Source organism: Camponotus vicinus, unplaced genomic scaffold (assembly GCF_025532165.1).
Source record: "Camponotus vicinus isolate PSW18456_S1 unplaced genomic scaffold, iyCamVici1.0 SCAF_2, whole genome shotgun sequence".
Taxonomy (NCBI): domain Eukaryota; kingdom Metazoa; phylum Arthropoda; class Insecta; order Hymenoptera; family Formicidae; genus Camponotus; species Camponotus vicinus.
Window position 1 is genome coordinate 11428186 of NW_028141956.1, and position 14570 is coordinate 11442755.

General features: G+C 36.1%; 2 protein-coding genes across 4 annotated transcripts in view; one reads left to right on the forward strand and one right to left on the reverse strand.

Moving 5' to 3' along the window:
* Positions 1-14570, reverse strand: part of LOC145967058 (uncharacterized) — a 150436-nt gene that overhangs the window by 54301 nt on the left and 81565 nt on the right. The gene's annotated exons all lie outside the window — the stretch shown is intronic.
* Positions 1-14570, forward strand: part of LOC145967067 (putative G-protein coupled receptor B0563.6) — a 39229-nt gene that overhangs the window by 12345 nt on the left and 12314 nt on the right. For both annotated transcript variants that reach the window (XM_083091695.1, XM_083091696.1), the window contains exon 2: positions 3129-3916. In XM_083091695.1, coding sequence (XP_082947821.1) covers positions 3700-3916 — 217 coding nt within the window. In that variant the 5' untranslated portion in view covers positions 3129-3699. The remainder of the gene's footprint in view (positions 1-3128; positions 3917-14570) is intronic.

Genomic DNA, 14570 nt, shown 5'->3' on the forward strand with positions numbered 1-14570 from the left:
CGCTAAGGACACGTTGGGATACTGAAGAGCTCGAGCTATTTTTTTTACAAAACTTATATTAAGTGTTGAAACAATAAAGTCGACATAAAACCTTGAAGGAAAGAAGCTATCTGTTTTTAAGACGATATTTGAATATTTCAAGAATCTCTTGTGAATATAAATAGAAATTTTAATTGCGTAGATCTCGCAAGCCCGTCAATTTTTTAATATTTATCTAACATTATGTTAATAATATTCCAATAATATTCATACAACGTAATTTTAAGTTTTTTGTTCAGGATAATACGTCGGAATAATTCATCGTGATCCATCAACTCTATAGCTCCCGTTTCTCAAACAACATCAAAAACCTTAAAGACTAAAACACGCTCGTAATTTACTCAAAAATTTCGTCACGTCTCCTCTCGCAGGTTTCGGGAATTCGCGAGCAATCTCATCTGCCCGATCATGTTCCATCAGCCTGGTCCTGGTACAATTTGACGCTCTACCGATCGTGATTTTACAGCTTATACCCGAGGAACGAGGTCTATTACATCGTGAACTTGTCGTCGTTATCATCTCGGTCGCAAATGCGCGATCAAAGTGAAAAAAGATGTTATAAAAGATTGCCGGGCCGACGCTAACTCCAGGCTAACGTATTTCGGTTAAGTGATCGATAAGCTATCCGTGAAATGGCAGGAAGTACACGTGCGTCTATTTGCTCTCGAGTTTACGATCTCGAAGAGGAACTTGCACGCGCGTCGGGAAACATTTGCGAAGCAAAGCGTAAAACGCGCCAGGATTTGCAGAACGTTATCCTGGAGTCGGGGTCGAGGATTAATCATGATGATCCCCCGTACACATGGAAGTTTGAGTAATCTCCGCATCTCGGTGAATGATCTAGGGATTCCAGCAGTCATTCTTGAGTTTATTACGACAGGCAGTCGATTATTTTCACATTTTATAATCCGTCGATCTTATATTATTCTTAGGATACACAGAACAGAAATAATTAATTAATTCTAAAAAATATTGGGAGTTAATTCATTCTAATTGCAACGGGTATATGCGATGAATACGAGAGGGATCGTAGAAATCTTTTCTTAAAATAGAAAATATTAATTAAGTAATCTATTAAACGCGAGCACTCATTTCATTTCAATATCGAAGTTATTACAATTTTTGATATTCATACAAAAAAAATCAAGACGAATGATGAGGGAATTAAATTTTAGAGATTAAACTTTAGAGTAAACTTTAGAAGTAAACTTTAGAGAATTGATTAGTAATAGGTAATGTAATTTTATTCTGAAAATAATAATATATAAATAGCAGAATTTTACGCACCCCAAACTTATATAAAATAATAACCGTTAAAGATATTACATTGCCGCGCATTTAATTCTCAGTCACGAAATACGAAAGGGTTGTTAAGCCGCTGCTAACCCCAATTGCCACGGATGAGCCTTTTCTAATCTCTTCACCAGACTAATCTATGACACGACGGTGAAAGCTTTTCTTTATAGTCTCGCTTACGATCCTCGTGGGTTCCATAAGGCGGCATACAACAATTTTACTACAAGGAAAATAGATTGCGGACAGTTGCCTTCGTCTCAACACTTGGAAAAGAAAACATTTTTTTTGCGAGAATACCGATTGTCAACGATAACTGACATCATCACATAATATCTCGATTCTGTATTTAATAGCAACAATATATTTGGTATCGCTCCATATCTTTATACTTACAAATATTTTAAAAAGAGACAAGAAAAGAAAGAGCTAATATAATAAAGAGCTGCAAAAATCAATACGATAAAAAATTGAGGCGAATATTTTGTTTCCGGCATACAGAAAATCAATCTAAATTCTCCTCTGTAACTTGCACTCGTCTCTCAAAAACTTGCGGAATACTTTTCGCGAAAAAGTTCCCGAGAATCGCATCAAGAACGTCTAAAGTGAAACGCGATCCCCAACTTCGACAAACTTTATGAAAACGCTGAACGTAGGAAGATGCATTTTAATATTTCGTATTGACGGCGAATCAATGAATAAATTATATAGAGAAGATGCATTAGACTACACGTAAAGCGTTTTCTGTTTGAAATTCGGTTCGCGCGACAAGACGCGGAAATTATAATATTCATCTGCGACCGACAGGCGATGGTTCCCTCTTTCGTTGTCGGCAAAAAAATATTTCAGCGCGAAAGGAATTCGCAGGGGAAACAAATGTCTTGAATATAAACCGACTTACCGGAAAGGAGGGAAATTCTGTGGTACGCGTTGCTCGCGAGAAGTGTCACCGAGGGGGTCGAAGAGGGAGGGTGCCGGACGCAGCAGCAGAGGACGGGTGCGCTATCCATTTTCGTTCGAAATCTGAATTTCAGCTGCTTTCTGAACCGCAAATTCTCAAGATGCAGGAGAGTCGACTACTGAATCTAAATTTGCGCTGCTAAATCTGCTGCCGCCAGCAACGATTTCCTTCCTGCGACGAAACGGCTCCGTTTGTTCGCGGATTTCTTGGCTCCTTCGCGAGGCAGCACCAACGAAGAATCATGCTCCAAGCTCGATTCATTAGTGTCCCTTTCGCGATAGAGGATGTTCGATTTTACTTCCAATCATCTCGCATTTTCGTAGTTCCCACAATTCGAGAATATAAATTTACGGAGAATACGTGATAAGATAGATAAGTTTCTCTTTCTCTTTCTCTCTCTCTCTCTCTCTCTCTCTCTCTCTCTCTCTCTCTCTCTCTCTCTCTCTCTCTCTCTCTCTCTCTTCCTCTTCCTCAAAAAATAAATTTATTTTATATTCACTAATATTATTTCTAAAATTAAATACATATTAAATTTAAAGGAGAACTTCAAAAAGAAAAAAATTTCACATCGAATTTTATAGCAATCGTTAAATTCTGGAAGCAGAGAATTTTTAATAATTTTGCCTCTTTGTTATCATTTATTTTAGTTTCTGCGTTTAAATAAAAAATCTAAAAAAATCTATAATATATTATTGTACGATAAAAATAAATTGCGCGATTATTTCTCACCCTAAGCACATAATCGTGATTATAATTTCCTGAACGCAATACAAAGAAATAAATATCGCTATAGTAAATATATAAGATTTGCAGACTACAAACTGTTTGTTTCCAGGATAGCGAGGAATAGCACAGCTGCCGCTCGAGGATGGCGGTGTACAAATTATCAGGAAGAACACATTCAGATTCCTCGGTGAAATAAGCAGTCGTAGATATCGAGAGTATTAAAGCCGCTTATTCGGGCCGACAGACTTGTTCAGAACTCTTCGAACTTCGAGGTGCTCTCGTGGCAAAATGAAACTTTTGTCACACCTGTTGCACGACAAGTTTGACAGATGTTCACGTCATAATGTGAAATTCGCTTCGTGATTCGTCAAATCGCCATTTTAACGATTCCATTCGACGAAACGTTTATAAATTTACGCATATCGTTTCTAATTTTGTCAGTATTAATCTTTTTCTTAAGTTCGATACACGTAAGATGTCATCGACTCGTCGTGTCGTTGGAAAATTTCAAAGAAATGTGCTCGTTTATTTAAGCGACTTGTGTGTGTGGACTAGATGCGCGAGATGTGCGAACGGCGGTTGAATGAAAGAGTTCGAAGATGGACTCGCGTATACGGTGGGACGAGAAAACTTATCGCTGATTGTGAAAGGTTCTGAAGAGAATAAGGGATAGCGACAAGATGATGGACGTGTTCAACATAAGTAAGATTCGAAATATCTGCCTACTACCGGAGGACTTGGACATGCTGGAGGATCCTCGAACACCTACTTTGAGAAGGATCAGTTATGGCATCGTGCTGCCGACCATTTGTTGCTTCGGCATCATCGGAAATATCTTGAATCTTGTTGTCCTCACGAGAAGAAATATGCGCGGCACCGCTTATATCTATATGCGAGGTGAGCATCATCTGTCTATCATTATCTCCTTATTATTTTCTTATCGAAGATAAGAACCTTGTTCTTTCACGTTTCTGTATCAATAAGATTGTTATTTATTTGTAGAAGAATATATTTTTTATCAAAGAAATAATAATTTTTAATATAACCGGTTCACAAAAGTTTCTTCCTAGTTTTTAATTCTTAATCAGTTTTTATCTGTCATAAAGATATAATTCGGTTTTTTCTTAATGATAAAATAGAAATAATCTCGCGGCAACGAAAAGTAGGTTTGAAAGTAACTTTCTATGTTGATAATGTCTTCTTTTAAAGAAGAGAAAGAGGCGAACAAAGTACATTGAAATAAGAGACGACGGGGGAAGAAGAAGTGACGCCATTAGTAGAGTGCAATGTAATAGCTTCTAATAAAATTATTCCATGTTTACGTAATAGTGGGACAGAAAACTCGATTGCATTACTTTCCACAGAATGCATTATCGGACACTCAACAGTACATGCGTTCAAGTATAGTGTCATCGTTAAACTGCACTGATTATCAATTTTCACAATTGAAAACTAAATAGGAGGAATATATATATATATCAGAAAAAAAATGATTCGGATACACATTACGTGTCGCAGTACAAAATATGCGAAAAAAATTTTTCGTTCTTGCGCGTGTATCCGAGGAATCTGTCTATTGTCAAGCATAAAAGACGAGGAATGGAATATCGAATATTTTCATTTCTGTAAATTGAACGATCACGTGCGCGTCTTTAGAACGCTAAACTTATTTAAGAAAATTTCAAACGAACGCTCTCGACCGATCTTTCCTCGTTTTCATCTCCCTTTGCTTTCGGAGAAAACACTTTACGAGGTCACGCAAAGAGAGCTCGCTCGTATTTTGTCCTGGAAGCAATCGTCACGAGATATCTTCTAGAGCGCCGAAAATTCGATGTTACACGCCGCGCAAATTTTTCGCGCGAATTTAATGCCCCAGTTTCCGAGCGGAAAAAGATGATTATTAATCTCAATTAATCCTCCAATCGTTAATTCTACTATTTCATCGGGGCACGGTCATCAATATTCATCGTAGTTTCGCGAAACAACACAATCACTATCGAGTAACATATATGCCATCCGGAAACGCGCGTCGAGCACGTCGAAAAGCGCTTCCGAGTTAAATCGGCTTAAATCTCATCTTATTTCGAAAATAAACAGCGAGAATCTCGAGCTAGTAATTAACACAGAAGGTTCAAATTAAAGTTAGAGTTAGTTCACACAGAGATACGACCTCAGATATCGCCGCAGTGTGATTATAAGCGGCAAACACCGCGGTTCCGGAGACACGCGAAAGTATCGCCAAGTAGTTAAGATATTTTGACACGAGGCCAAAATAATCGACATTTTATTAACGCGCGGCTCCGACCGAGATTCCGAAATATTTTGCCCTCGACGACTCGTTATTTTTTTGGCGTCGCGCCATTGTTTGTGGCCGAGTGCCGCCCACGATTTCGTTCATTAGCCACATTTCACCCTTATTAATAGCCTTTTCATTGCCTCGTATATTTATAGATACTTTGCAAACGAACAGTGCTATTGACATTGAACTTGCTATGATAGTCAATATCGATAAATTAATTTATCCCATTTGTGAATAGAAATTACTGGAATTTTAAGATAATACACATTTATATGAATTTATGTAAGCTCAAAAAGAGAGAAAAACATAAAAAGATCCAACAAATCAAAAAATAGAATGCTAATGCATGTAAACTTTATATTTAAATAAACAAATAAAAAGTTTTTTTATGTTTAAAAATATATATGAAGAACACATATTCCCTTTAAAGTCGAATTTAATTTTTAGACAGGTAAAGAGACAAAATTATGACCCCATTAAAGAACAATTATTTTTCAACGTAATCTTCAATTATATCATAGTATTTATTCTATGGACGTACTAATGCGTTAATACCGACAGAATAAAACGAATTAGCCTGACGTCTCAACTATTGCAATACACGTTTCGAGCTCATCTTTCGATTGAAATTATTTGCCGCCTAAGTGTTCCTTCAATGGACTAAACAGATGGAAGTCTGAAGGCGCTAAATCGGGACTGTAAGGGGGATGATATTTTTCAACGTAATCTCCATTTACATCACGGCATTTATCCTATCGACGTACCAATGCGTTAATACCGACAGAATATAACGATTTATCCTGACGTCCGAATTTGCATACGTTTCAAGCTATCTTCTGATTGAAATAATTTACCGTATAAGTGTTCTTTCAATGAACTAAATAGATGGAAGTCTGAAAGCGTTAAATCGGGACTATGGAAGGACTTCTCAATCGAATGTTTCCAGTTTTTCCATGGTTTTCCAGGTGGTGTGTAGTCGTGCATTATTCTGCAGAAAAATTACTTCTTTTTTTACAACAAACCACATCGTTTGTTGCAAATTACTCTACAAATAAAACAAAAGACCACAGTAGTATTCATTCGTTATTGTGATTCCTCTTAGTAAAAAGTCAATATGGATAATCTTCTGGAACCATTCGATTTTTATTTTGTCTATTCTATTTTATCAGTATTAATGTATTGATACATCGATGGGATAAATGTTGTGATATAAATGGATTTTAGATTGAAAAATAAATGTTCTTTATTGGTCATAATTTTATTTCTTTATTTGTCTAAAAATTAAGTTCTGATTTTAATGTAAAAAAACATCTTTCGTTTTAATAATAAAATTAAGATGAAAAGCTACAAAAAATATTGAAACGACATATTGAGAAGATAAATATAATAGCATTCTAAATAATTGTATGCACTTGTACGATGAATACGATTCAGCTTCGATAAATTATCTAAAAAAAAATAAAAAATAAGCATTTTTTCAATCTTTTTTATCTATGTTATTAAACTATATATTTTTATCACACAAATATTATTTATTTATTTATTTAAATAAAAATTTTACACAATGTTAAAAATTTTATTTTATTTTCCATTTCATTAGATTCATATAACACCAGTTCAAAGAAAAATATTTCTCCAATGTATTTTAATAATAAAAGTGCATATATTAGCTATTATATTTATTTAATAAATTAATTTTTTAATTTCCGAAAAAATATCCTTTGAAAATAAACATTTTCAAACCGATTCTTTCTTCTATATATATTTCATAACATCGAGGCAATCATCATTTATAGGATACTTTGCTTCTGAAATCGATAAATTTATTTTTCAATTCGAGGACTGCTGGAAATAAATTTGCGTATGCAGAATGTGATTGCTCCCGAAGAGAATCATTTCGGGAACGACAGAGCGAAGGACCTGATGAGATCGGGACGAGCTACGTGTTCGTGGCGAGCTTGTCTCTCTTCGTAGCTTCTGTCTGTTCTCGGAAAAGAGAAGATTCGGTGGTTTTTGCGGCGCCGCCGACGTCCGCGCTCATTTCCGGGGCAACGAGACCAGTGCATTAGTGAGGAAATTACTCGGCAATTCGATTTTGGTATTTTCGTTGGGTGGAGTGCCGTTTCGAATGGCACTCCGGTGGGCGGACACGTCCCCGGACCGTGTCTTTATCGCTCGGTCGGGTTCCTTAAGGATTATAGACGCGCCACGATCGTAACACGTTCCCGCGTATATGAGGCTTCCTTCCCGCTTAATTCCGCAGCTGCAGAGCCGCGGAATATAGCCTGAGGCGCTGTGCACACGAAATCGCGCCGCAAAAGCTTACAAAGCCGGCTCTAAAATGGTTTATGCTACCCAGATACGCTCTCTTGCACTCTGCGAAAGTATTGTGCTCACTTAATTTCGCCTAATCCAATCGGACTGATTTTTTTCTTTTATAATTCATCGCAAAATCTAAGCCTTAACAGAGGTCTTGAATCTCTCAATGGATTGAAAAAGGATTCGCATGCCACGTTTCATTAGAAACAATAAGATGAGATCAAAATACAAACAGCCGAATAAAATTTTAAGCCTGAAAAATATATGATCTGTGAAATTCTTTGTATAAACTTTGAATCGAGGTCTTCTGGGCTGAGAATATCGCGAGATTCACCATGCAAAATTGGTGGATAACCGGGATGTTGCTGATTCGATATCGATATCTGATAAAGTTATCTCGATATTAGGAAGCGCTCGCAGATGCAAGAGATCGCGCGGAATTTTCGTTTTACTCGATTTTCTCGCACACGCGCGAGACGTTGGAAACGCAGCCTTAGGAAGGTTTAAAAGGATTAGAAGAGATCGGCGAGACAAAGAAAAAGAGAGAAAGAAAGACGGGATATGATCTCGCTTGCTCCGCATCGGTCGACACTTCTTTGTAAAACTTTCTCTCTTTCTGTTTCTCTCTTTTTGTTTCTCTCTCTATTTCTGCTTTCGATTACCTATAGCCATATATATATGTATTCCAGACTTTAATCGCCTTCCTTCGAGTTTCCGGCTCCGGATTTCCGTCCTTGATCCCGCATCTATCAAGAAACTTGGTATCCGGCTAGGTACGCCAACACGTTTCTCCCCCGTGAAAATTCTCATCCTCTTTCACCACCAGCTTTCATCAAGATTAATGATTTAACTAGCAGTTCGTGGGTAACGGCTAATCAAATCTCATTCGAGAACGTCATTGCAAATGATAGCCCATTTTCGTAAATTACGTTGTACAATAATAAATAATTGTATCAATTATAACCACTTAAGCTGTGCTAAGAATTCAGTATATTTTGTATAAAAGAGCGTTTCAGGAAACTGCAATTTTCAGTATATGACATTAAATACGTAACGACCTAATAACTGTAATGTCTAGTATATCTCTGTAATTATAAAACTAATCAAAGAGATTCCGAGTTAATTTCGAGACAATTATTATCGAAAGAATAATATGAAAGCCGAAAAATATATATTATTGCATTTTCTTAAACAAATTATTTAAAGATGACCTAACTATAAGATGGAAAATATTTATCGACAAAATTTAATTTATTCGAGATAAATTTAATTTTGTCAGCAATGCAAAAAGAATCCGTGATACAAAAAGATACATACAGTATACATATATAATCGGGTTTGATGACTCCACCGACATATGATATAGGAATAGCAAAATAAAATTTTAAGAGTACCTCATATCTTTGGTATAATTCGAATCTCCACAGATTCCCCCCTATCATTGTCATAAATCTCAAGAAACTCAGATATCTGCCTACAAAAGAGATACGCAAACAGGGATCTGCCCCTCAAGATCAGATTTTCATCATATATCTTATTGGTTCCTGTTGTCGGAAAAGAGCATGAAATTTAATTGCATCCATAAAACAAAATGAATTTTATAAAAAATGCCCTATACAATATGAGAAAGAATAAGTTATTAAAAGAAATAAAAAAGAAAAAAAATAATGTTTTGTAACTCTTATTATTATTTTTAATTATTAATTTTTGTGCAATATATTAATATTAACATTTTTTGATTATTTTCATATATTTTATCTTAATAAAAGTCAATGTTGTGTTAGCGCCCAGATTAATGATAACTTCTTAATAATAATTTAATTAATAATTCTGAAAGAAATTATTTCAAATCTTAAAACTATACATTTAATTATTACTTTTTTATCAATCTTTTCACATATTTTTTCTTATCCTTATTTATTTTATATTTATTTTATTTATTTGATATGATAAACAAACATACCTAACAAATAAAGAAAATTATCCTTAAAATAGCTTAAAATCTATTGGCAAGCTTTATAAATTCTCTACTAAGAGATTTATCTTGCATAACAAACAAGACATCAAAAAATTGAACAGAAAATGTGATCTTCTATCGATATGGTAGACGATAACTTTCGCATCATCCGCTATGGAAAAGACCGTCTCTTGCATATACGAAAGTGCACATGCACCGAGTAGTCCATACCGTCATTAAAATTCCGAAGAAGTCGGCGTCAATTTCGTTAGATAAGCGAACGTGCAGTGTACCAGTGTCTACATATCCGTACGGTGGCTGGAGCATCAAAATTCCAACGGCATCAGATATCAGAGCGAAGAACTACCACCTCGATGTGACAGCCGTCACGTCATTCGACGTGCCGGAAGAAGGAAAGAAAGGAAGACGAAAGTCTTTACGCGCTCAGCGCGACCTGGCAACTCCGTGTCGCGCATCACGCGGATACGTGCATCACGTTTGCACCGACGTGTATGCAAATAAGCGAACAGCGGCGACATGCAACGTGCTCGTCACGCGGAGCGAGTGCATCGATATGCGCAACCGTACGTCGACGCGCCGAGGACGAGGATGCAGGCAGGTAGGATAAGAGGATGTGCACCCCATCCGAATGAGGGGGTTGCAGAGGGGGAAGAGACGTGCCTTTGAGCCTGGAAATATCGTGCGAAACGCGGGGGTGGAAGAATTTATGCGTGAAAGGAAATGCGTCCGGAAAACAGCGGATACACGTTTTAGATTCTCGAGCGAATCGTCGTCGAGACTCGTTAGAAGAGATCCTCTTGCATTGCACATCGCCGATTTTACATCCCCTAATGAAACATTCGCGATGTGCGGAAATAACGACGTTAAAACGATCTGCTGAAGAATGTCTTGCGATCGTAGCGATTGAATCAAAGTAGCGAGATCCGTCGTTTCCGCGATTCCCCAAGTCGTTCTGTTGCGCCATGAGCGTTTATTGATACGTCGTTTCCATTTCTCGAGATATTCCCGTCGTGACTCACTTTGTTTCCAAAACCGTGCTTCGTTTATGAATACCACGCACAGCAGATAAGCGGCAGCTTGTATCCTTCGCTTCTCTTCTTCGCTCGCTTCGTGCCTATTGTTGTCGCGACTGAAACACGGCTTTTCCACTGTGCCAGATGGAAACCAACCTCGCAATTCGCGAAATTATTTCAAGAACGAGTTCCGACGTCACCGGACGATTTATTTGGAATTCGCTAAATCTGGCAAACGATGAGAATGAGAAATAAATGTGTTAAAAAATTAAATATTTATCGGTGGATAAAAAATACGTTGATGCTTTCTCAAAGATTTTTCGTACAAACTTGATTTTTTTATAATGTTATGAATGGATTGCGATAATTGCGATAATTGCAGACCAATGTCCTTGTTGAAAGAAAGAAAAAAAAACAGGACTCGCGAAAGAATTTTTTTCTGAATAATATGAAATTAAAGAATTTCTGACCTATCTTACAGTCCAATAATTGATACATCGAGGTACATCGAGAGATAGCGAGATAAAAGGGACCGTCCAAGTTTGATTATCTTGCCGAGAAGACAATCAAGCTCCCGCAACATGCGCTGATCAAAGGAATTATCAGAAAGCGGGACACGCATTCGCTACGAAGTAATTCCTTTAACATGTCGCACCTGTGCGCGCATGCAGATTTATTCTATTTTTGACACCCCGAGAAACTTCGTCACGCACAATCAGCTGAAAAAAAGGGAGATTTGGATTTTTACTCGGTAATGAAAAAAAAAGGCCCGTAGTCCTTAACTTTTATGTAAACAGTAGCAATTTAATAAAATTGAGTGTGTCTAAAAAAAAGGTAGTCGAAATAAAGCGTAGCATGACGTTGATTAAATATACAAAGAAACTGAAAGCATTATTTCGAGATTAAGCGTAATACTCTCTAATAATTAATTCATTCACAGCAACGAAAATGAAAATCTCTCGCAGAAAAATTAATGTTTCCAAAAATTTCAGAGGATAAGCTCTCTCCTGATTTCTCTTTATTTCTTTTTTAAATAATATCAATATTTTATGCGATCTAATTGCGACAAAAAAAGTTAATTCACAAAGCTATGTCATGATTAATTATGAAAGCAAACGGGAATATTATCTTGGGGAAGACATAATATTTATAAAGCCGAATATATATAAATGTAAAGATAAAGAAATAAACTCCAGTGGGAAGAAATAAGTCTTATCCATTGAATTGTGCGCCCATAGAGTCTCGTTCACGAATTCTTATTTAGGAAAATGCTTAATGGAACAAAAGATATCAATATCAAAAGAAAGGAAAAAAAATATCCTTTCTGATTTTTTGGACAAATCCTCTGATTCTCAAAATCTATTATTAACTTCGTCTCGCGGTCAACAAAATTGCTCTCCTTGCCTGGTTTATAGATTTTTCACCGCTGTCACCACGAGGAAAATCTGTTAAATCTACAAGGGCAGCTCATGTTACTGATCCGAATAACGCGTACTCGAGCTACTTCGGGCTTTATGAATATTAACGATCGCACATGAGAGTACTGTCGTCCATTCTCGTCGGAGAATATTAACTCTAGCGTGCTAAACAACTCTGGCTACGCGAAATAATATTCGATTTCGAAAGCGATACCGTGAAATCGTTACGTCAAAATTTATTTGTCATTCGCGACATATTTCTTTTTGCACAAATTGAAGAGCGACCGCGACATTATCTCATAATGTGCTATCGTTGTGTCGAGAGATGGATGTAGTGTTTGCTCGACTTCGCAAGATCGATGTTTGACTGCACGAAAGATAGGTCAAGATAATCCCAATACCTCTTATTTCATAGTCCCCTCCGCGTGTCTATATACCGTAATGCTCGGCCCGATAAAATAATATTAGAAGGATGTCAGAAGGATACAATTTTCCATCACAGTATGGTAAGAATGTAATACGGCAAATCGACTTAAGAAATCGCGGCGATTGATGTGACGTATTTAACTCGCATAAAACGCTTTCAATATTTTAGTGCGAATTTATTTTTTCGACAATTCCTATAATATAATAATTCCAAGAAGATTCTCTTTTTCAAACAAAATTGCGGATTTCTTTTAATCAAAAGCAACTTTGTCATTTTGCATAAATTTATTTCTACTGTGACAAATAATTAAATTCAATGAAAACAATAAAAAAATGTTAACTGTATAAGATGTTCGAAATTACTAATAAAAAATTAAAGAAACTCTTTATATACTACTATCTTATATTACTTGATTAAATCTTTAATTTCTAAAGATCTTTATAGTATATGCTATGGGTCAAATGCATCAACGAGAAATATATAAATTAAATAGCATTAAAAAGTCTTGAATATTCCTTGTAAAATTAAATCATAATTACTTCGCGGAATTTCAAGTCGCAATAGATTTTGCAATTCGTCTGCGATTAGAGAGAATGTTTATCTCGGCATTTGAAAGGTAACTCGTAGTCACATATGACAGATGGCTCGAAATTGACTAACGTAGAATGATGACCAAGATAGAACAATCACAATTCAATCATATAAAAAAATCAAGAAATCGCAGGATGGGAAAATATGTCTTTATTGAACATGAATAATATTATTTTACTCTTGAAATTATCAACCACGGCTTTTCCGCATCTATCGTTTTTGCAAAATGGTACAACGTGATAATCGATCCGAAATTCATAAATTCATTCATAATATCTCCCGTGACGGTGTCGACATGGATTTAAGGATTCAATATAACGCCTATATATTAAGAAATTACAGATTACCTGGTCCATAAATATTCATGCTTACCGCGGCATTTTACTGTCTAAAATAATAATTAACAATTTAATCTATTTAGCTGCTGTCATGGTCGCTCTTTCTTCTCGCACGACGGGGCGTCCCAATATCGATACGAAAATTCTCGAGTGTCAGCTTCTTTTTTTACAAAAACGCATGTTGGCTTCGCATTTAAAAGAGTTATAAAGATGCAGATATCCAACTTTTTATGAAAATTAACTAAATCACGCATTTTCGCGAATATGAATCTTCGATAAAGTGCATTCTTGATAAATACCCAATTTTTGTGCAAGAGAAAATGTAAAAAATTCCGCGCAAATATATCTTAGCAATGATTACAGGAGAAGAAAATTGAAATATTATTATTCTTCAGCTTTCTCTTCTCTTTTTTTCTATTTACATTTTACATGTTAATGATAACCCCTCTCAATGCCACAATATTAACTTTTTACACTTAAATTGCAGTTATCGAGGAACAATTTTGTAGTTTGCGACGTGTTTATTTTTAAAAAAGTATGTGCTCATATTCCCGCGGGAGCACGTTCAAACACATTTCGAAGCGGTTAAACAGTTGTAACGTCGTTCGCTTAAGCCGAGCATTTGCATGGCGGCGACATCGCATTTCAGCCGGCGACTAAAGAGATTCAGTGGCTCTGATCTCAAGATCGACCTTAAGATAAGACATCTTGAGATTTCGAGGAATAAACGAACGTTTTGCTCTCATCACCTTCATCGTATTCTCTGCCATTTAAACGTTGCCAAGTAGAATTATTTGTACGTCATTGAAAATTTGATGTCCAAAAAATGAAGCAAAAAAGATTGTCTTGATTCTTTCATGAGGCATAGAACATAAAGAATGTCTCATTTGTCGTTAGATATCTATTTGATTTTTATCAAATATCGCCGATAATCGTGATCAGTATAAAACAAAATTTAAATAAACTCTAATCAATCGCGAACGATTCTTTATAGTTTCGGTCTTTATAGTTTCATTACCTGCATGAGATATATAATCGAGCCATAGGTTGCACACTGAGAGACTATTATAGCTTCACTTAATGTTCCACAGTGCGTCATTTCAAACCACATACCGTTTACACATATACGGCGAAACTGTTCTTCAAGTTGCACATGTGAGTTTTCTTA